This window comes from Chlorocebus sabaeus, chromosome 22 (genome assembly GCF_047675955.1).
Source record: "Chlorocebus sabaeus isolate Y175 chromosome 22, mChlSab1.0.hap1, whole genome shotgun sequence".
Lineage (NCBI taxonomy): Eukaryota > Metazoa > Chordata > Mammalia > Primates > Cercopithecidae > Chlorocebus > Chlorocebus sabaeus.
Genome location: NC_132925.1, coordinates 45,914,231 through 45,935,507, shown reverse-complemented (window position 1 = coordinate 45,935,507; position 21,277 = coordinate 45,914,231). Strand labels below are relative to the sequence as shown.

Genomic DNA, 21,277 nt, shown 5'->3' with positions numbered 1-21,277 from the left:
GGTTCTCCAGCAACCAGCTGTGTGGCCTTGGCAAGACATTAACCTCTCTGAGCCTCTGCCTCCACCCATCAGATGGAGTCATGACACACTTACCTCTCAGCAGTGCAGGGGGACAAGCTGAAGTGACATTTGTCGAATGCCCAGTGTAGTCCCGGCATGGCCCGAGTAGATGCTGGGGTGTGAGACCTTTCTGGGGCATCTGTTTTTCACCAGGGCCTGATGGGGTTGGGGACCAGGAAATGCTTGTTTAGGGAGCTGCCAGCTGGGCCTTGAAGGGTGCAGAGGTTCCAAACAGATGACAGGAGCAGGGGCATTCCCGGTGGGTGGGGCCAACCCAAGGAGCAGGGGCAGTCCAGGCAGTAGGGCTGGAAGTTGGCGGGCAGCATGGCAGGCGGTGCTGTGTGTGCCATGTGGGGGTGGCCCCAGGGCCTTGCAGCAGTGGTGCTGACCCATGGCTTGTTGCAGCCTGAGGAGGCAAGTCTCAGCCATCAACAGGTTGGCCAAGGAGAAGTTCTTCTTCTGGGACTATGGCAACGCCTTCCTCTTGGAGGCTCAGAGAGCAGGTAGGAGGGAGGAGGAGGGAGGGGCCACGACCCTGGGCCCAGCCTCTTGGGCCAGTGCCTCTGGCTCCCACCTCATTCGGAGGCTCAGCCACGGGTGGCCCAGCTAATCCCCACCGAGGCTTCGCTGTGCCTCTGCCAGGCCTTCTGGATGCTGGCCCTGCCAGGTGGCTCAGCCTCTCTGGGCCTCAGTTTCTCCATGTGCTTTAGGAACATAAAGTCCCGTAAGGAGAGCAGGTACGAGACTCAGGCGCAAGCTCCAGTCCCAGAACTGCAGGTTTCCTTTTCCGTGATGGAAATTTCCTTCCGTAAAATGGGCAATTCTTTCACGGGGCATGAGGTTCAAAAGCCACAGTGTCCACAGTGGGAAGTCCCCCAACCCTGTCCACCTCCCTGCAGGTGGCGGGCTGTGGCGCGCTGGAGGCTGACGCGGCATCTATGGCAAGCACATGCATCCTGCGCCCGGCCACATAGATGACAGCATGACAGCCACGGCTGCCCCTGCTTTTCTCTTCTTTCACTTGAAAAAGACCTCGCGGGTCCTTCCCCAGCCTCCCACTGGGCCCTCTGTTTAAGTTGCCATCTAGAGTGGCCATGGGTGTCCTGCCTTGGGCGGTGACTGTCCAGGCTCTGCCCACAGGAGCGGATGTGGAGAAGAAAGGTGCTGGCAGGACAGAGTTCCGCTACCCTTCCTACGTGCAGCACATCATGGGGTGAGTGACGGGCAGCTGCCACATCTAGTGTGCCCAGTGCTGCCCCTGTCCCCTTCAGGGTCTGGGTCCTGGATATTTAGGTTGGAGAAGCCTCAGCCTCTGACTGCCCCTGAGGTCATGAGCTGAGACCTCCACACCACCCCAAAGTGGCTAGGCTCCGTTCGTGGGTTTTCCACCACAGACAGGCAGGTGAGGAGGAAATCCAGACGAGAGACACCTCCTGCAGGGCCTCAGCGAGAACAGGGCGCTGCCGGCCCTAGGGGCCAAGGCCACTTCCTGGCAAACACCTGCCACTGAATGGTGTGTCTTCACAGGCCCTCATGGGTGTGTCTTCACAGGCCCTTGTGGGCAGCTGATGGCTGGATCATGAAGCCCAGCACCTGCTGTGGCCCTGGGGGTTGTGGGCCTCTCTGGCCATGGGGAGCAGGTCTGGGGAGGGCCAGCAGCCCAGGACAAGCAGGGCATGAGGGCAGGAGCCAGAGAGGAGCCTGGGCGAGGCTGAGAAACCTGGGCTTTCTGCTGTGGGCGGGAGGGGCCACATGACTTTTGGAAGACGTGCCAGTCCTCAGTGGGTGCCACGTGGGACCAGAGAGAGATGGAGGTGTGAAAGGCAAATGCCACTCACCGTCAGGCTCACTGTGGGGTGCAGAGGTGGGAGGGGCTGAGCACTGGCAGCCGGCACTCTCCGGACAGGGAGGGCTGCCCAGGAGGAGGCGCCCCCGGCCTAGCAAGTGCAGAAGCCCAGGGAGGGCCCAGGCCGCGGCATCCTCCCCCCAGGACAGCCCTGCCCTGAAGCCTGCCTCCTGGGAAGATAAGCTCACCTAGGCCAAATTCCCCAAGACCACCGCCCCAGGTTGACTCTCCTCTCAATGTGACTGTCTCTTTTAGGCGACAGATTTTCTTGTCATCTGTAACAGCAATTGGGGGCATTTCTGTTTGCCCAGGTCCTGGCTCCCTGTTCATGTGGCTAGAGATGGTACAACCAGGAGGCAGGGATGGAGGGCTGGGGGCACTGGGACACAGACAGGGGACAGGGAGGCCCCTGGAACTTTCTGTCCAATGGCAGCTTAGGGGGTTCCACACCCCAATTCTGGATGCTGAGCCCTCCTCCCTGGCATGTTCACACCTGCACCCCTCCCCCGCCCAAGCCAGCAGGCCCAGGGTGAGGAGGCATCTGTGCTTGCAGGGACATATTCTCCCAGGGATTTGGACCTTTCCGCTGGGTCTGCACATCGGGGGACCCCCAGGACCTGGCGGTCACAGACGAACTGGCCACATCTGTGCTGGAGAAAGCCATCGCTGATGGAGGTGATGCTGTTGGTGGGGGTGCCCATGGGTGGGTGGCCCCCAAAGCTCCTGCCTCCATAGCGACAAGCTTCCATAGCAGGCCCACCTAGCTAATTCTGGGAGGGAACCCGGGTGCAGATGACTTTGTGAGTCTGGTGGGTGCTCAGCTGGCAACACAAAGGGACTCAAAGAAACTTGAGTGAGTTGCAAAGATCCTGGTCCCCAAGTGTCATTCTCAGTCATGGAGGCACAGTTCCCACCACCAAGCCTCTGCCCTCCAGAGCTGTCCTGGGCTCTGCCAGTGAGGACCTCTGACTGTGAGTGACAGAAAGCCCTTCAAAGTGGGTGAAGCAGGATGGTCCAGGGCTAGGGTGGCCAGGCAGCAGTGGCAGGGGCCAGGGTTGCTGGGCAGCACTCAGCACGCCACGGTCCTCCTCAGACCCAGCCTCCCCCTCCACGTGGCCAGGGCAGTGCTGACAGCAGTGCTTCTAGTTCCTTCTTGCTGCCTTCTGTGATGAAGCTGCCTCCACATGCTCCCGCCAACCTTCCACGCCTGCCAGGTCCACAAGGGTCTCCTCTGCATCAGGGTCCCCCATGTTCATCCTGGGTTTTGCTGATGCTGAGTGTTGGTTCTGCCAGAGGGTTGTGTTTTTCCATGTCTACATGGCCCGCCTGGTTTTTAACCAACCTTTGTTCTTGTTGAGTGGGTCAGACATTGTTATTTTGTGGTTATTTTATGACACTTCCTCCGTTGTTGCAGTTCTTACCCTGGTCTCTCTGCAGCTTTCCTGCAGGTTGGGTGGCTTTTCTGTGTGGGTCACCAGCCTCTGCTGTGTGCTTCACATCTCTAGGGCCCGTACCCACCCTGCTGCCAGCCAGGTTCGGTGGGCTGGGCAGGGGTCCAGGTTACACAGAACCAGGGCAGGAGAGCCAGGCAGAGGGGACATGTGGTCACCTGTGGAGGAGGAGGCGGGCAGGGGCCCAGGCAGGAGGGCAGGGGAAGCAGGGGCCTTCTCCTGGAGGTCTGGTCAGATGTCTCCTGGGCTTCCCTGGTGTGAGAACAGCAGGCAGCCAGTGGGGAACGACCAGCCCTCCAGAAAGAAGCCCTGAGCTGCTGCACCCACGAGGACCCTGGTGTAAAGACTCCAGGCCTGGCTGATTTCCAGGCATGCTGACCTAGTTCCACGTGCCCGCAGCGCACACCCTGCGGCATCTCCCCTAAGCAGATACTCGTCAACAGCTGTGAAGTCACAGGATTGAGGGATTTCTATTACCTTCATTTTTAGTATAATTTGGTAAAAGTGTGAACTTATTTAAAATTTTAATGATATTTGTGTTAACCACTGGCTCACACAATTTCTGGAAAATTACCAATCTGCTTTCACGAGCTGGTCAGGCAGGTTCCCGTGCCCCCTCACACACACACATCCTCTGTGAGCTTGGCCAACTAGCTCCTACATAGGCCAAGTTTATTTCCACCTCAGGGCCTTTGCGCTGGCTGTTCCCTCTGCCTGGAATGCTGTTCCCTCAGAGCTTCCTTGTCCGGTTCCTTCCCAGCCTTTAGACTCAGCTTGACAGCCACTTCCTCAGAGAGCTCTCACACCCACCACCCTGGGGGCCCCTCACCACGGTCCTGTGTTCCTCACAGCCCACAGTGGTCTTTGTTCCTGGTGCCTTGCTCAGTGCTGGTGTACAGTAGGCACTGAATAGCTATTTGTGGAGGGACCAAGGGCATCAGGCAGTGGGCTGCACGGCTGTGCATTAATTCATGGGACCATTGGCACTGCTGGCCTCCAAGTTCAGAAAGGCAGGGGTGGGGTGGGGTGGGCTCCCTCGCCTTGTGTCCTGGCTCAGTGGTGGGCTCAGGGCAGGGTCTGTGCTGAGCTGAGCAGCCTGCCTGAGAGCGGGTCTGTGCCCCTGGAGGGTCTCTGATGCCTGCTCTCCTCTCCCTTGCAGTGAAGGCGTCTGTGAAGCTGCAATACATGGACAACATCCGCTGGATCCGGGAGGCCGCCAGGCACCGGCTGGTGAGGGCCCAGGCCTGGGGGAGGCTGGGGTGGCTGTGCTGTCAGGAGACTGCCAAAGGTGAGGTGCTGCCAATGGGCGCTCAGCCTGGTCCACGGCCTCCAGCTTGCCAAGCCCTGAGAGGGTGCACACACCAGATCCTGTGTGACTGTTTGTGCCAGCCCCATGGTGGCCACACTGGGAGGAGAAGCAACCCAAGGGGCTGCTGGAGAAAGAAGCCCAGGGCCTTTAAAGGGTGGCTTGGGAGAGGACACGGAGAATTTGGAACGCTTGTGCACTGTTGGTGAAATGGTGCAGCCACATGGAAAACAAGAGGAAGCTTCTGCAAAAAAAATCAAAAATAGAATTACCCTATGACCTAGCAATTCCACTTCTGGATGTGTAGCCCAAAGAATTGGAGGCAAGGACTCAGAGAGATACTTGCACGCCCATGTTCACAGCAGCACTATTCACAATGGCTAAGCTGTGGAAACCACCCAGGTGTTCACTGATGGATGAAGGGATAAACAAAGTGTGGGTAACCATGAGATGGAATATCTCACACAGAAGGGAGTGCTGACACACGCTACAACATTGATGAACCTGGAGGACACCATGCTAAGTGAAAAACTCAGTCACAAAAGGACAAATACCACATGGTTCCATGTCTATGAGGTCCCTAGAGCAGTCAAATTGATAGAGACAGAAAGCAGAATGGTGGATGCCAGGGGTTGGGGGATGAGGAATGGGGAGATGGATGGGGCAATGGTTTTACATTATGAATCGACTTAATGCCACTAAATGGTGTACTTAGAAATGGTTAAGATGGTACATTTTATGTAATGTATATTTTATAATTTAAAACATAGAGGGGAAAGTGGCCTGGGGCTCTGGGGCAGTGACCAGAGTTGGGCAGGTCGTTCTTCATCCCGTTACTCAACAAATAGAGGCAGCCCGGCAGAGGAAGGAGTTTGGGCTCTAGAGCCAGGGTGCCTGGACCTGAGCAGCCTCCCATATCCTCAGCTGTGTAACCTGGAGTGAGTGGCTCAGCCTCTCTGAGCACCACACCCTCATCTGCAAAGTGGAGATGGCAGTGGCAGTGTTTGGAGCAGGACCCTGTGGCCGTGCTTGTACAGGTGGTGCATTGTGGGGCTGAGCTGACAGAGGTGTCTTGCCCAGTTTCTGCTGGGTGTGTGTTCGGGAAAGCACCAGCAGGGAGGAGTGGGTGGAGCTGCCTCACACAGAGTGGCCAGGGAAGGGGTCCAGCATGTGTGTCCAGGTCTACATGCAGAAAGGGTGGCAACCACGTGACAACTGGGTGAGGCAGAGGCCCCAGCCCGTGCTCAGGTCCCATGATGGCAGCAGACTGGGTGTACTGAAGACAAAATGGAAAAAAAAATGTGGGCATTTTGTTCATACACCTTTGGCCATGGACTGTGTCTGAACTAGTGGGTCTTAGCCCAGCAGTCCCAGGGCCAGGAGGGGCCTCCCCCGTCCTGGGCTGTCTCATCTGTGCGCAATGGTTTGCATTTGTATCCAGCCTCAGAGCCCCTATGCCAATAGCATCTCTGTGGCGGTGAGGAGTCAAGAGATGCCAAGGCCAAGACTTGGAGGCTGAAACTGCGGGGTCAATGCAGAGATGGGGTGGAGAAGAGAGGGGGATAGCCTGAGAGGATGCCAGCATGGCTGAGAAGGGGCCTCGGGCAGTGCCAGAGTTGAGGGTGTAAGGGGTGGAGCTGCAGCTGGAGCTGCCAGCAGGGTGCGTCTGCTTTGACCTAAAGCTCTCTAGCGATTGTGTGCCTCCTAATACTTACTGTTGTTTCTCTTCTGAACGGGGGCTGCAGAAGGTTGCCTTTAAAAATTTTTTGATTTCTTTTCTTTTAATGTACACTCTTGACAAAGTGGGCAATCCTATGTCAGTTCCTCGCCAATTTTTTTCTGGATCCAAAAAAATCTGAAAATCTCTGCAGTGCCGATTCACATGAGTAGTTTTTCCGAAAAGGATTTGAGGCAGCTGATGTGAGTAGAATAAGGCTGTTCTCTAGGAACCCATGAGGGAGGAAGAAGCAGCTAGACTCACTGTCCCAGCCAAAGCTGAGCTCTCAGCCAGGTGCACAGCTGCCTCTGTGGCCCGGACTTGCCGCCTTTTACCGGCTCTGCCGCCTTTTAACTGGCTCCTGGTCGAGCTCACCAGCAGCTGGGGCAGACACCTGCATCTTCTTTGGAGAAACTAGGGTTTATCAGCCTCGGTGTACTGACATCTGGGGCTGGATAAATTTTCTTTAATTATGGTAAATTATACATAAGCATAAAATTTACCATCTTAACCATCTTTGCCATTTTTGGGCCTGCAGTGCAGTGGCTTCAAGCATATTCACACTGCTGTGCAGCCATCACCACCATCCATCTCAGAGCTTTTTCATCTTCCCAAACCAAAACTCTGTCCCCATTAAACACTAACTCCCCATTCTGCTCCCACAGACTCTGGCACTCAACAACCTCATATAAGCGAGATCAGAAGTGTTTGTCCTTTTGTCCATCCATGTTATGGCATGGGTCGGAATTTCCTTCCTTTTAAAGCTGAATCACATTCCACTGTACGGATAGACCACGTTTGGTTCATCCGTGCACCGCGCTGGGCACCCAGGTTGCCTCCATCTCTTGGCTGATGTCATGCTGCTGTGAACACGTGTGTGCACATATCTCTTGGAGTCGTTTGGGGCTGCTGCTTCATCATGGGGGCCTTTGTACAGTGTTTAGCAGCATCCGTACCCATGCCAGCAGCACCCAAAAATGTCTTCAGTCATTGCCAAATGTCATCCGGCTTGAGGACCGCAGAGCTACACAGTGACTCATTTCATGCGCTGAAGCTTTGTCTCCCGGGGACAACCACCCGTTACTGCCAGGAGAGGCAATCACTGGGTGGCTGAGCTCCTGGGTGCGGCAGACAGACAGCCGTCCTATGGACAGGTGGCTCCACCTCTCGGGGCCGTGTCCTCACCTGGAAAATGGAGCTTATGATAAGGATGACAGTATCTTCCCATAAGACTCACAGCCGAGAGGCTGTGTAGCATATTGAGAGTGGAGCAGGCCAGATGCAAACTTGCCTGGGTGGTGTTGATGTCATCACCATGGGATGGAGCAGGAGCAGTGCTCACAATAGGTAACCTCCCTGGAGCGCAGATAGCTCAGGGGATCCAAGGCCCTTCTGGGGATAATCTGGGATGGGGGGAAGGTGTCTGGGGGCCCAGACTGCAGTAGACATGTGGGGCTGGTGTGGCAGTCTAGTGGGCTGAATGTGGGGGCTCACCTCAGGTCACAGATTTGAGAGCTACCATGCACCTTGGGGGTCCTCCTGGACCTTGTTAGAGAGGCACTCAGGCTGCCAAGGGCCATGTCCCATGGTGGAAGTGCCACCCGCGTCTCCCTGCACCATCAGGTCCTGGTATTGCTGCCCGTGTCAGCTGAGATGCCTGTCGCCCTTCCCTTCTCAGGTGGTGGGCTCCCAGGCAAGGATCCTGTACTCAGACCAGAAGGGCCGTGTGGCCATCGCTGTAGCCATTAACCAGGCCATCGCCTGCAGGAGGATCAAGGTGAGGTATCCTGTGCTCCAGGGGAAGCATCCCTCAACCTCTTCCCACTGCCTTTCCTGTCCTGGGCCTTCCCGCCTGTGCCTCGGCTGCACCCCACAGCCTTCTGGGTGGGATGACACCCCTGTTGGGCCTCGGCAGCCCAGTGCTCAGGAGCAGTGGACCAGCCCCTCCCGGGAGCTCAGCCCTTCCACAGCTGAGGCCCAAACTTCCGCCTCTTTAGGGAGATCAGGTTTTGCTGAAGGCTTTGGTTCCTGGGACCAGCCGAGTAGAAGGGCTCTGTTGGGGAGGCAAGGGTGAGGCAGCTGTGAGGGGGTGGTGGGAAGCAGGGCCTGGAGGAGCAGGAGCAGTGCTCGAAATAGGTAACCTCCCTGGAGCATAGGTGGCTCAGGGGCTCCAAGGCCCCTCTGGGGATAATCTGGGATTGGGGGAGGTGTCTGGGGACCCTGCTCTGTGTGTGTCAGGCCCCATCATTGCTCTCTCTGTGTGACCTTGGGCAAGTCCGGGGCCCTCTCTGAGCCTTGGTTTCCCTCTTCTGTGAAAAGAATAAAAAGCGTGTGTGTGAGGACTGAGTGAGTCAGCCTCCACAAAGTAACTTTACACATCTTTATGGAACTCCCTTTTCTCAAGCAATGGCAAAAACTTCCCTAGCTTTTGCTCATTTTGCTCCCAATCAGCCAGGCCTGCCTCGAGGACGGAACCCTGGGTGTGCTTGCTCCGAGGGACTCTGGCTCTTCCTGCCACAGAGTTCTTGTGGGTGTCTCTCTTTTCAGAAGTGCCAGGAATGTTACTGGTCAGATGTAAGATAGACATTGGGACAGAGGTGTGAAGGCCACCCTGGCATGATTCTGGAGGTGGCACCGGCAGCAAAGGCAGCAGCCAGCCCTGCTGGGCACAGCCAAACACACCCACCCAGTGCTTCCTGGAAGCCCAGGTGTTCCCGGGGACTGCTAGGAAGTTCTAGGCGCACTGGCCCAGGCTGCGGTCAGCTGGCTAGCAGAAACGGGTCAGTAAGCATGCGTTCATTCACTGGACAGTGCTAGGCTGAGCGCGGCCGCTGTGCAGCATGTCTTAACCACCGGGGACACAGCAGAGAACAAGACAGACCCGTGTAGTGTGTTGAAGGGTGATTGATGCAAAGCTGAAGGTACACACTGAGACAGGGTTTCAGAGGGTGAGGAGCGGCACGCAGGATATGAACATGGCGAAGAGGGGTCATCAGGACAGCCTCTCTGAGTTGCTGACATTGAACTGAGACCTGAATGGCCAGAAAGTGTCAGGATATCTGGGGGAAGGTGGTTTCATTGCACAGGTGAAAACGTGGGAACAGGGCTGGCCTGTCGAAGGAGGGAAAGGTGGGCCTCTTCATTCAGGAGCACAGGGCATCCCAGGCTTTTGGCAGGATGTATCCTCTGGCACAGGGGGCCTGTGAAATTTCGGGATCCCCTGGGGAGACTGAGAAGTTCACGCCCATCAACCAGCCCTACCTGCTTTATGGGACACTTGGAAGAAGTTGCCAGGGCCTGGTGATGGGAATAGGACTACTTAGCTGGAACAGCTGGGCTGCTCCCCAGGTACACCGCGAACCAGCTACTGACCTGCCTGCTCCCCCTCCTGACTGAACCGTGCAGAGCCAGGCTGACGCGCTCCCTGTGCCGAGTATCAGATGGCTCCCCCTACCCCTTCTCTTCTCTTTAGCCAGGGTTCCTCCCAGTTCCTTCACTCTGTTTCTTAAATTGCCAGTTAGAGCTCATTTTCTTTTCTCTCTCTCTCTTTTTTTTTTGTTTTTTTTTTTTGTTTTTCGGGAGAAAGTCTCACTCCGCAGCCCAGGCAGGGTCTCAACTCACTGCAACCTCCGCCCCCCAAATTAAAGTGATTCTCATGCCTCAGCCCCCTGAGTAGCTGTGATTACAGGCTTGAGCCACAACACCTGGCTAATTTATGCATTTTTAGTGGAGACGGGGTTTTGCCATGTTGGCCAGGCTGGTCTCAAACTCCTGACCTCAAGTGATTTCCCCGCCTTGGCCTCCCAAAGTGTTAGGATTACAGGAATGAGCCACCGTGCCTGGCTAGGACTCCTTTTCATAGCAGGCCTGCCTGTGCACAGCATAGGGGAGCCAGCTGACCTGCCCTTAGCCACAGCCCTACCTGACTTCCAGGGCTGCACGACATCCATCTCGCCGGGGCTAAGCAGCAGCCAGCTGCCTCTCCTGGCTATCTGAGCAGCCAGAGATTCCTGGGGAACAGGGAGTGCTGCTGATGAGTGTATTTAAAAATCAAACTCAGTATGAGTGCTTTCTCCGTGCGAAAAGTCTTTGTCCTCACAGAGACTGGTAGCACAAAAAGGCTCTTAGCAATTACCTCATCCAGGAAACCAAGAGCTATTCCCAGAGGGAAGTGACCTGTCCAAGATCTCATGGTAGGTGCTGCCAAATACTCCCCCAGTGATGTCCCCCAACACCTCCAGGTCATCAGCCAGCCATGTGTCTATTGCACAGTTCAGGGGCCAGGCTGCCTGAGGCTTGAGCCCAGACTAAGCAGACCCTAGGACTTAACAATTTTTCTGCTTTACAATGGTGCGAAGTGACACTTGTTTAGTACTGTCCTCGATGTACAATGGGGTTGTGTCCAAATGAGCCCATCGTAAATTAAAAATACTCTAAGTCATTTTTTACTTAGGATACAATGGGCTTACTAAGATGTAGCCCCATCGTAAGACGAGGAGCACCAGCACATAACACGTGCCAGTTAAATCCCAGCTCACAACTCACTCGCTCTGTGATGTAGGGGAAATTTCTTCTCCTCTCTGTGCCTCCGCTTTCTCATCTATGCAGTGGGCATGATAACAGTTGTGCCTATCTGAACAGGGTGGCTGTGAGTGCTCAGTGAGCTCACACATGTATTACACACGAGTGCTACCGGACACACGTGAATCTATTCCAAGCTACAGATGACATCAGAAATAGTTGTGAAAAGGGTCTATTTTCCAGGGGGAGAAATCCAGCGGGTTCTGGTGTGGCCTGCCCCTTGTCCTCAGCCTTTACCAGGCAGCCATGGTGGACATTGTTGGCTGACAGCTTCTGTCCTTCCATGCACAGGCGCCGGTGGTCCTGAGCCGAGACCACCATGACGTGAGTGGCACTGACAGCCCCTTTAGGGAGACCTCCAACATTTACGATGGTTCTGCCTTCTGTGCAGGTGAGGAAGACGAAAATGTCTTAAACTTTCATTTTAGATTTGGATTTTATTAAAAATTGATGCATTCAGTCAGTCACAATGTTTCGAAAGATGTTCTGGCATCTGAGAGGCTCAGCATAGAGTGACCAACCCAGGACTGAGGGGGTCTGGGATGTGGGACTTCCAGTTATAAAACCGATGAGTGCCAGGCACACCGGGCCAGCGGGCTGCCCTGGACGTGGGTGACCTTCAGGCTGTGGGCAGCCAGCTGTTTCTTTACCTTTCCAGATCCTAGAGCTGCATTTCTTGCGTTTTTTGGCTCCTGATCTCTTCCCCATCTTCACAGCCCAGCACCAAGAGGAGGGGGATATTCTTAGGGTTCTCCCTGATCTTCTCTGTGGCACCCATTGGGGTTTTGAGGGGAAGAGCCGGCAAGAGGGTGCAAACCCCTTTATCTCTGTCCACCCAGGGGCTCACAGTCTCAGGCTGGCCCACGCCTGTCCCTTAGCAATGTGTTGAACACTTACAAGGTGACCAACTTGGCCTCTATTTCTCTCTGCAGATGCTCTTACTCCCCAGGTTTCAGGCTGAATGGTTGTCCTGGGACCTCAGTTCCCTAATGGGGTCAAGGGAAGCCATTCATTTGCAGTTTGCTCCTCTGCCCCCGTTTTTAAGAGAAGGAGTGACACTCTTTGGCACTCTGCTTATCTGAACTAACACTGGTTCCACATCCCTTTTAATTCTTTTGTTCCCTCTGCTTCCGGAGTGCTTTACCTGGTGCTCAGTGCTGGAGAGCTCCACCATGGGATAACTAGGCATGTGTCAATTTCTCCCGCTCCAGCTCCGGCTCTGCCAGCACACATGACTGCTGCTGTGAGAGGCACCGTCCCTAGGGCCTAGCTGCCGCCCCATCCTTCCAGCCGAGCAGTGCGGGCTTAGCCAGCGGGGCCTGCCAATGCCCCCACCCGAGGCTGGCCTGACTAAGCCCGGCGCCCACCCAGTGCAGGGGGTGATGAGCGGAGGCATTTCTATTTCCACAGACATGGCTGTGCAGAACTTCGTGGGAGACGCCTGTCGCGGAGCCACCTGGGTTGCCCTTCACAACGGAGGGGGCGTAGGCTGGTAAGAAGGTTTCAGAGGACAGGGTATGGGCTCATGTGGAAGTTTTGGGGGTTCCTTGGGGCAGGGCCAGGCTGAGGTACCTGAAGTCCTGGGCCCTACCTCCCTGGTCACCTCCCCTGCCAGCACCTTGTGGAAAATGTGTTCCTTGTGTGAGCAGAGACAGATGACAGAACTTCAGGAGAGGACTTGCATTAGCTACCCCACCTGTCTGGATCTCCCCTGCCGCGTGGGTCTCGGAGGCCTCTTACAGAGGCTCTGAAAGAATGGCAGCCACCCTCCTCATGTCAGTTTCCAGCGTGTCAGTTTCCATGTGTTCCCATGGAATTCCCGGTGCTTTCATAGCCAGGGTCATCTGTTTCCTGCTCTGACCACCTCACCTGAGAGTGCAAGACCCAGCTGAGGCTCCCAGGGTAGCTGGGCTGGGAGCAGGAGACCTGAGGTCTCAGCTCCCCTCTCCCCTCGGCTCCCAGCTCTGCCCCTGCCCGGCTGGCCTCTATGAGAAAAGGTGCCCAGGTCCGGGCTCCTGGTTGAAGCTGGATCCTGGGCTGCGGGGAGCAGCAAGGGGTGCTGCAGCTTCGGAGGGAGGACAATGCCCCCTGCCCGGCTCCATTGGCCATCTCCAAACTGGCCTCTGAGCCTATTTTGGTCAGGTCTAGTGGTCCCCTACCCTCCAGAGCCAAGTCCTGGCGGAGCATTCCAACAGGCTGGCTTGGCCTCGTGTCCTTGGAGGCTGCAGTTCCATGCTGTGGCACTCAGGTAGCTGTAATTGGAGGAAAATGTGACTAAGGCCATGTCCTTTCCAACACACGGGCTGTAGAAAGCTCCGGGCAGAAAAGGGCTGCCTGGCCATTGGGTACCTGGCATTTCTGTGCAGGATTTCCTGAATCATTTCTGGAGGGGAAGAGAGTGGCTATGAAGGAGGTTGAGCAGTTTGCCCAGGGCCACAGAGCTGGCGATGGAGCCGGGGTCTGACCCCAGGTTCCCCAGGATCCATTATTATTGCTGACAGACAGCCAAAGGCAGGAAGGGACGGCGCTGGGCAGGCTGAGGAAGAGGGCATACCCTGAGGGCCTTAGGGCAGGGACAGCAGGGCCAGAATTCAGGCAGACACAGTGCACAACTGACCCTGCCCTCAGGGCTCCCCAAGACAGGTAATGCTCCCTGCAAATTCCTAAGTTGCTCCCCCAAGGTTTCCCCCAGACTCTGTGGACAGGGACACAGACTGACCAGATACTGAGACCTTTTACCCGGCTGCCCTTGAGGAGTCTTTTGGGAAAGTGCCACAAATTCATTCTGGGACCCATCACACTTACACATGTACATAATCTAACTCGTCGGAAAAAACGTCTATCCTCCAATCATGGCTACTCCAAAGGGACGCCACTCCCAACTCAGTCCCCACCGTGGCTACTTGAAAGGGATGCCACTCCCAATTCCATCCCCACTGTGGCTACTCCAAGGGGACACCCCACCCCCTGCAACTCTGCAGTTTCTCCTTCCTGCGCATTGATGCCTGTTTCTAGGCTGTGCACTCACCCTCACATTCCTGGACTGACCTTCCCATGTTTCCGCTTGTCTGTTGGCTCCACTCCAGGACAACCAGTGACAGCTGTGTGTTGTTTCTAGCGTCCTCTGTGCCACTGTCTCCTGCAGCCCCTCTTCCTGATTGCCCGTTTGCCATCTGTCTTTGTGCCATCTGCCCAGCGCTAAAGTTTAGATAGGGCACTGCTCGGCTGGCTGCAGCACTGCATGCTCAGGTGGACGTTTGGACCACAGGCTGCAGGACAGGGCCATCTGGCTGGGCCACAGAGTACAAGAGATCAAGACAAGAGCCAGGCTGTTGTTCTTGGGTTGGTTGGACCTCAAAAAAGACTTTTCTGATCTCCTTTCCCTATTGGGAGGACCCAGTGAGAGGGGTGAGGCCTCCCCGTTGGTGCTGCAGCCTCACATGTGAGAGGGTCAGTTCCAGTGGCCACCGAGGGCCCGCTCAGGCAGGCTCTAGGCAGCAGGTGGGTGGGCAGCTGGGAGCCCACCTCAGGTGAGCAGGCTTCCAGCCGGTGTTTCCGACTTTACCCCTGCTCTTGCCCTCCTTCGGAGCCCCTTGGTGCTGACCACCAACTCCTGAGGTTCCCTGGGTCCTGGGGCGCCAATGGGTTCTGCCGGTCCCTCCCATGGCCACACTGAGCTGGAGCTTTCTGATGCCTGCCTCCAGCTTTCAGCATCCCTTCACCGTTCTCCTGTCCCTTTCTCCTCATCCTTGTGGGTTAAATAATTCCTCTGCAGTTTTGTTGGTGAGATGCGGGAGGGGCAAGGGTAGATGGCTATGTTCTATCCACCATCTATTCTATATCTGGATACTGCCACTTTTTCACACTAAACAATGTCTTACAGTGCATCTGAAACTTGAATGTGCACAGAAATCCTCTGGGGATATTATTAAAATGCAGATTATTGTAAAAATGCAGGTCTGAGTCAGGCCTGGTGGTGCATGCCTATAGTCCCAGCTACTTAGAAGGCTGAGGCAGGAGGATTGCTTGAGCCCAGGAGGTTTGAGTAAAGCCTGGGAAACATAGTGAGACACCCTCTCTACAAAAAAAAAAAAAAAAGGGAAAAAGGAAAGAAAGAAAAGCAGGTCTGGGGTGGGATGGAGATTCAGCATTTCCAGCAAACTCCTGGTGACGCTGATCCTCTGCCCCAAGGACCTCTCTGAGTAGCCAGAGCTTCCAGGGCCCTGTCTGTGCACACAGCCCTCCCCCACCCTCCCACATGCCTTCTGCGATGCCCCAATGGACAGCCCTGGAGTGCCATAGTTGACAGCAGTTCTCAGGCCATCTGCCTGCACAGGGTAGCCTTGCTGTGCCTTTGTTTCTCAATGAGAAAATAAGCATAATAATAGTAACTGCCTTGTAGGCTGGGGTGAAGAGGAAATGAGCTGATAATAGCTAACACTTGTAGAGTGTAACATGTGCAAGGCCTTCTAAACTATCCATATATGTTAACTCATCGAATCATGCACTTTAATACATCCGGCATTTATGTTTTTCTACTTTCATGTTTTTTCCAAAGGTATAGTTAGTTGTTCCAACACCATTTGTGAGTTACCCCAAATTCGCTATTAATAGCAATGTGTTAGCATTCCCATTTTCCTGGGATCTGCAAGTTCAGGGCTCCTCTGTGGTCAGTTTGCCAAGGTCACCTGTAGCTGAGTGGCCTTGGTCTCTGACCCTCTGGGATGCAGGCTTCTAAAACAAAATCTGTAGTTCTAATCTCTAAGAGGCCTCTCCAGCTGCGGGACACTGGGAGTGCTCAGGCCTGGGCATGGCTGTTGCTCCTCTGACAGATGAATGGCAATGACCTTAGATCGACTCAGAGCACCCTCCCACCTGGAGGCTGGTGGGAGGTGTGAGGGCAACCCACTGCAGGGCACGGATTGCCCAGGTGCAGAGATGCAAGTGCAGCATGGTAGACAGCAGGGCTGGCTCACTCGTAGGAGGGGTGCAGCTTCTGGGACCAGGAATGGGCAGTGCAGGTGGCTGCAAGGGGCACAGGGCACCTCTCACCGGCTTCCTGGTGAGAACTGGTTGAGGTTGTGGTCAGTAGGATTCAGGCTGAGCAGAGAAGCAGGGAAAGCCGGATGGGCCTGAAGGATGTGAGACAAGGGAAACCAGATGCACATTTTGGGTGCTGGAAGAAAAAGGAACAGATATACTGCAAGTGAGGACTAAGAGGCAGGAGGGACACGTTTGCAGCAACACAATGACAGGCGTTTACAAAATCAAGGGTGCTTCTTGTGTGTGACTGAAAGCTGAGAAGACTGAGCAGGAGCCAAGGCTGGATCCTTCAGGGGCAGCAGCTCATAGGTGGATGGCTGAGAATGAGGAGGGCCATCCCAGGCTGATGGGGAACAGCTGCAGTGCACATGTACGGAAACAGCGGCAGAGCTTCAACACACTTCTCATCTATTAGGAAACTCATCTGTTCAACTCATCTATTAGCAAACAAATGAAAACAAGAACATATCAAAAACTGTTAGAGGGAGAGAAATGCATTAACTAGAAAATCAGAAATATTGAAAATAAAGGAACTTAGCCTTCAGATCAGGTAATCAGAAGGACCCCACCATACACTTGAGGCAAGCAGAAAGAAGATAAAGATCATAAGGATAAAATCAGGCGGAGCACAGAGGCCCATGCCTCTAATCCCAGCATTTTGGGAGGTGGAGGCAAGAGGATTGCTTCAGGCCAGGATTTCATGGTCATCCTGAGCAGCATAGTGAAATTCCATCTCTAAAAAAAATAGTTTTTAAAGATAAAACCAGAAAGAGTGACGACTGAATTGAGTAATACAAGACACACCAAGGGGAGTGTGCTTTTTAGGGCAGCACCCTGAGAATGCAGGAAGCGGGCAGCTATAGCCCTCCTGGGGGTGCCCAGGAGGTTTCCATCAAGGGGTGACCTCCAATGGGTGCTGGAAGTGGGCATGAGGCTGACAGGCCCAGCACAGGGGGCACAAGTGGGCAGAGAGGCGGCAGGTGGCCACGCTGCTCTCAGCTCTGCTTGCCTACATGACTCCTGCATCCACTAGGCTGCAGAGGCCGGCAGTGTGGCAGCCCCAACCCTGATGCCGTCTCAAGCCAATGCTTCCAAAACATGGGCTTCTGCCTGCTCTGTGCGGGGTTGGGCCCAAGGACTGAACTGGAAACTCCTCTGCCTCCTACAGGGGTGAGGTGATCAATGGGGGATTCGGCCTGGTGCTGGACGGTTCCCCAGAGGCCGAGCAGAGAGCCAGGCTGATGCTCAGCTGGGACGTCTCCAATGGTGTAAGTCAGCCCAGTCCTCGCCACTTCCTGAAGGCAGGGCCTTCAGCTGGGTGACCCCCATCCACGTTTGCTGTTATACATCATCTCCTGGGTGGGGGGACAGGGGCCGGATTCCTCTCATGACCACAGCACAGCAGCCAGGAAGGGGGAATCAGCTCAAATGGAGGTCAGGTGAGGTGATGATGGGGAGACAGGTGGGACCCAGAGAATGAGGGGAGGCTTGGAGCCAAGGCGGGAGTTCAGATAGTTTGGGTGACTAAGAGTCCCTGGGCTGGGCCCAGAGTGTGAGCATGAGGACAAAGAGGGCGCTGGCAGGAGACTCGCCCCGACTCACCGGGAGCTGCAGGGCTTCTGGCAGGGCTGGGGCTGGAGGTCTTCATCCCAGAGCAGGAGGTTTTGTTCTAGGAGACGCCCCGGCTGTGGCATGGAAAAGTGGGTTGGGGACAGGTGTGGGGACCGTGTGGACAGTGGGGGCAGGGGTGGCAAGAATGGCAGTGGGGAATGGGGGAGGAGGCGTGGCGTCGTACAGGGGAGACCAGGTGGAGGGAGGAAAGCAGACTGCAGGGAGATTGTGAAGGTAAAGCTCAGGTCAAGGTGGATTCTAGAGGGGAGGGTGCTGCGGAGGACTCCGGAGGCGAGGCCATTCTCGGAGCGGGGGGAGCGGGACTGGGTGTGATAACAGCCAGTTTCAGATCCCAGAGGAGGGCCAGAGACAGGGAGCCTAAGCTGGGGGTGGAGATGGGTCAGACACAAAAGGGCAGCTGGCCCCATGGACAGCCTCAGAAGTCCCGAAGCAGAGAGGCCCCAAGTGTAGGAGTCCGGACACACGTGGGGAGCCCAGGCGTGTTGACATGGACTGCTCTCCCCCTCCTTGCTCCAGGTGGCCCGGCGTTGCTGGTCAGGGAACCAGAAGGCCTATGAGATCATCTGCCAGACCATGCAGGAGAACAGCAGCTTGGTGGTGACACTGCCCCACGAGGTGGAGGACGAGCGGGTGCTCCAGCAGGCCCTGCAGCTCTAAGGGAACCACGAGTCACGGCCCCTGCCTCCCTTCCTCCCTGGCGATCCTCACCTGCCCAGCCATGGCACACACCCTTCCTGCACACCCGCACCACCTGCACTTCTTGCACATCCTCACGTGGCCTTTATGGTGCCCTGCGCAGCGTGCCACCACAGCCTCATTTTACAGACAGCCTGCTGAGGCCCAGAGTCGTGCAGCCCTCTGTCCACGACCACGCCACTTGCCTGGGAGCCCTGAAGGCTGTCAAAGTCCGTTTAGGGCCGAGTCCCAAGCCTGCCTGGGGGCCCTGCGGTGAACACTGGCCAAGCTATCTCTGGCTGGGATGATCCCACCCTCTGCTTCCTGGCCACTTGCCAGCCTCCATGCAGCTCTGTCTGTCTGCTGCCCATCTGCTGTCTGTGCAAACACTTTCTGGACCCTTGGCACGCTGGGCTGCTGGCCTGGAGGAGTTCAGGAAGGAGGACAGACGGGGAAATAAAGGGTTCAACAGAGCTGTGTGCTGCACTGTGTGCTGGTGGACGGGCAGGCCAGGTCTGCCCTAAGGATAAATGATCACTTACTGGGGAAGAAATGAGAGAGCAGGGGTACCCCCTGAGGCTGGCACAGCCTGAGGGATACAGCAAAGGGGACTTCAGGAAGAGTGTTGGCCCCTGAGGCTGGAGTCTGGCACCCCTCCCCCAATCCCATAGCCCAGCAATGGATGGGTCCAGAGTCTTGTGAGAGGTCACTGGGATGGGGGAGGTGGCCTCTGTCAGGGCCATGGCTCATGAATCTCATTCCCTTAGCTGGGCGTGCAACAGACGAACAGATAACTCATCCTAAACAGAGAAATGAGCAAGAGCCTGTGGGGTGGGCCTCTGAGGGCCACAGAAAACCAGACACCCCACATGTCTGTGGACTGGAGAGGGGCAGGCCAGCCGGGTTCTTGGTCCCCACCCTCCCTGCACTCCGCATCTCCTCCCCAGTAGCCATTCTCCCCTTTCCCTTGTGAAGAAAAGCCTCGTTTTGTGTGGGCAGCAATATAGGGTAAAAAAACCGCCTGATTCTCCAGTCTTCCTTGCTGTTAGGAGGGACTGTTGGCCTGGTCCTGGCCCACGAGATGACGGCGGGGTCTGTGGGGCCGGCCTTCTTGAGAGCCGTCGTTTTTCTAATAAAATGGACAGATCCAGTGGGGTTGCTTTTTGCCTTCACCCCTTCTTCCTGCCAGAACCAAGACGTGGGGCCTGGAAACACAGCAACCAGGTTGGTCAGCTAGGGCGGCTGCCACATAGCGTCTGGCACCGGGGCCCAAACAACAGAAATGAAACCCATTTGCAGGCTGGAAGCCCAAGATCAGGTGCCAGCTGGAGTGATTCCTGTGAGGCCAGCTTCTCGCTGCATCCTTCCATGGCAGAGACAGAGAGGAGAGAGTGTTACAGAGAGAGGCAGAGACAGAAAGACAGAGACAGAGTCACAGAGAGAGGCAGAGACAGAAAGAGACAGTCACTGAGAGAGACACAGAGAGAAAAGGGGACAGAGAAAGAGAGAGATACAGAGAGGAAGAGACAGAGAAAGAGAGAAAGACAGAGAGAGATAGAGAGAGAGATGGGACAGACTGTGTAGGGATGCATCATCTGTCCCCACATCTCCATGGAAGACCCTGCTGCATGGATCTGTGCACACATCTTAAGAGCAGGCCGCAGGGCCCTGGCATCACCCTTTCCCCATCCAGCACCTTCCCTCTTGAAGGACAGGCAGGGCTCTGGTGGCTTCCAGCCACACCCCAGGCGCCCTCTGGTCTCCATACCAAGCCATGCCAGGGAGCAAGCTACTTCCCTGGGCCCCTGCATGCCAACCTGCTGTTGGCTGCTACAGAGGGAAGTGGCAGCTGACTCCCACGGGGCTCACAGCGGAATTGGGGTAGCTGGCCACAGCTGCAGTCGCCATGGACGGAACAGTGTGGCTTCTGATGTGCCTAGTACCATCTTGTTTTTCAGAAGGCAAGGATGTATAGTCCAGTTAGAAATGTTTTCATCAAAATGATTAAAAGAGAAACCAATTGGCCATGATGAGTGTAGGGTTCAGTTGCCTTAACAGTTGGTGGTGAGAAAGGCTCAGGCCCTGTAGTACAGCATTAGGGTCCTCTCCCTGGGCAGCCCCTGCTCCCTGCAAACCCAGGGTCCCTGGGAACTGTATGCTTTCCTTGCTGGCAAGCCCAGGTCAGGGAGGGAGGGCCCGGCTGAGTGGTGCACTCTCCCATTCCAGTTTTCCCAGAGTAGACAACCACACAGGGGCCTGTGGGCCGGACTTGACCTGCGGTTATGTTTTATTTTTATATTTTTTAGAAACTGGATCTTGTTCTGTCACCCAGGCTGGAGTGCAGTGGTGCAATCATGGCTCACTGTAGCCTCAAACTCCTGGGCTGAAGCGATCCTCCTGCCTCAGCCTCCCAAGTAGCTGGGACCACAGGAGCACAGCACCACACTCAGACTGCAGTTGTGTTTTGTTTGGTCTGTCCTGTTTTTAAAAAACTTGACTTTGTCACGAATGTTTATAAATTGGAAGAAATTCAGAGCTTATTTTTTGAAAATCAAGATATAAGGTGACACCATGCTCTCACTACCTCTGTGGCAGCGATCTGCTGGGGGCCCCTCTGGGCTGGCCTAGCTCTCTACACTTGGCCACAGTCCCTTCCAATCCCTACAGACCCCACGGTGAGGCGGAGCGTGCGTGTTGTTTGTCCCTTGGCATGAGCTTCTATGTTTCCTGTGCCCATCTGTCTCCCACATTTGTGTGACTTGTATGACCTCTGCTGGGATTTGAACTTGTGACCTTTGACAAAGAGATGATCTTTTGCTCCCCATGAACCCCATCCCCACTCTCATCAAAATTTGGGAATCGTGGACACTTCTGTTAGCAATCTCAAGATCCACGTGATGCCTTTTAGCCCAAAAGAGGTGCTGGACATCCAGTGATACCTGGGTTGGTGGGATTTCTCCCCAGAC

General features: G+C 55.4%; 1 protein-coding gene across 1 annotated transcript in view; it reads left to right on the top strand.

Annotated features, from left to right (window-relative positions):
- UROC1 (urocanate hydratase 1) overlaps positions 1–19,471 on the top strand; it is a 36,497-nt gene extending 17,026 nt beyond the window's left edge. Inside the window, exons 12-20 of the mRNA XM_038003448.2 lie at positions 466–563; positions 1,201–1,273; positions 2,460–2,581; positions 4,517–4,587; positions 8,059–8,157; positions 11,253–11,352; positions 12,372–12,453; positions 17,173–17,272; positions 18,153–19,471. Of these exons, the coding sequence (XP_037859376.2) occupies positions 466–563; positions 1,201–1,273; positions 2,460–2,581; positions 4,517–4,587; positions 8,059–8,157; positions 11,253–11,352; positions 12,372–12,453; positions 17,173–17,272; positions 18,153–18,293 (886 nt within the window). The 3' untranslated portion in view covers positions 18,294–19,471. The remainder of the gene's footprint in view (positions 1–465; positions 564–1,200; positions 1,274–2,459; positions 2,582–4,516; positions 4,588–8,058; positions 8,158–11,252; positions 11,353–12,371; positions 12,454–17,172; positions 17,273–18,152) is intronic.
- Positions 19,472–21,277: the final 1,806 nt, after the last annotated feature.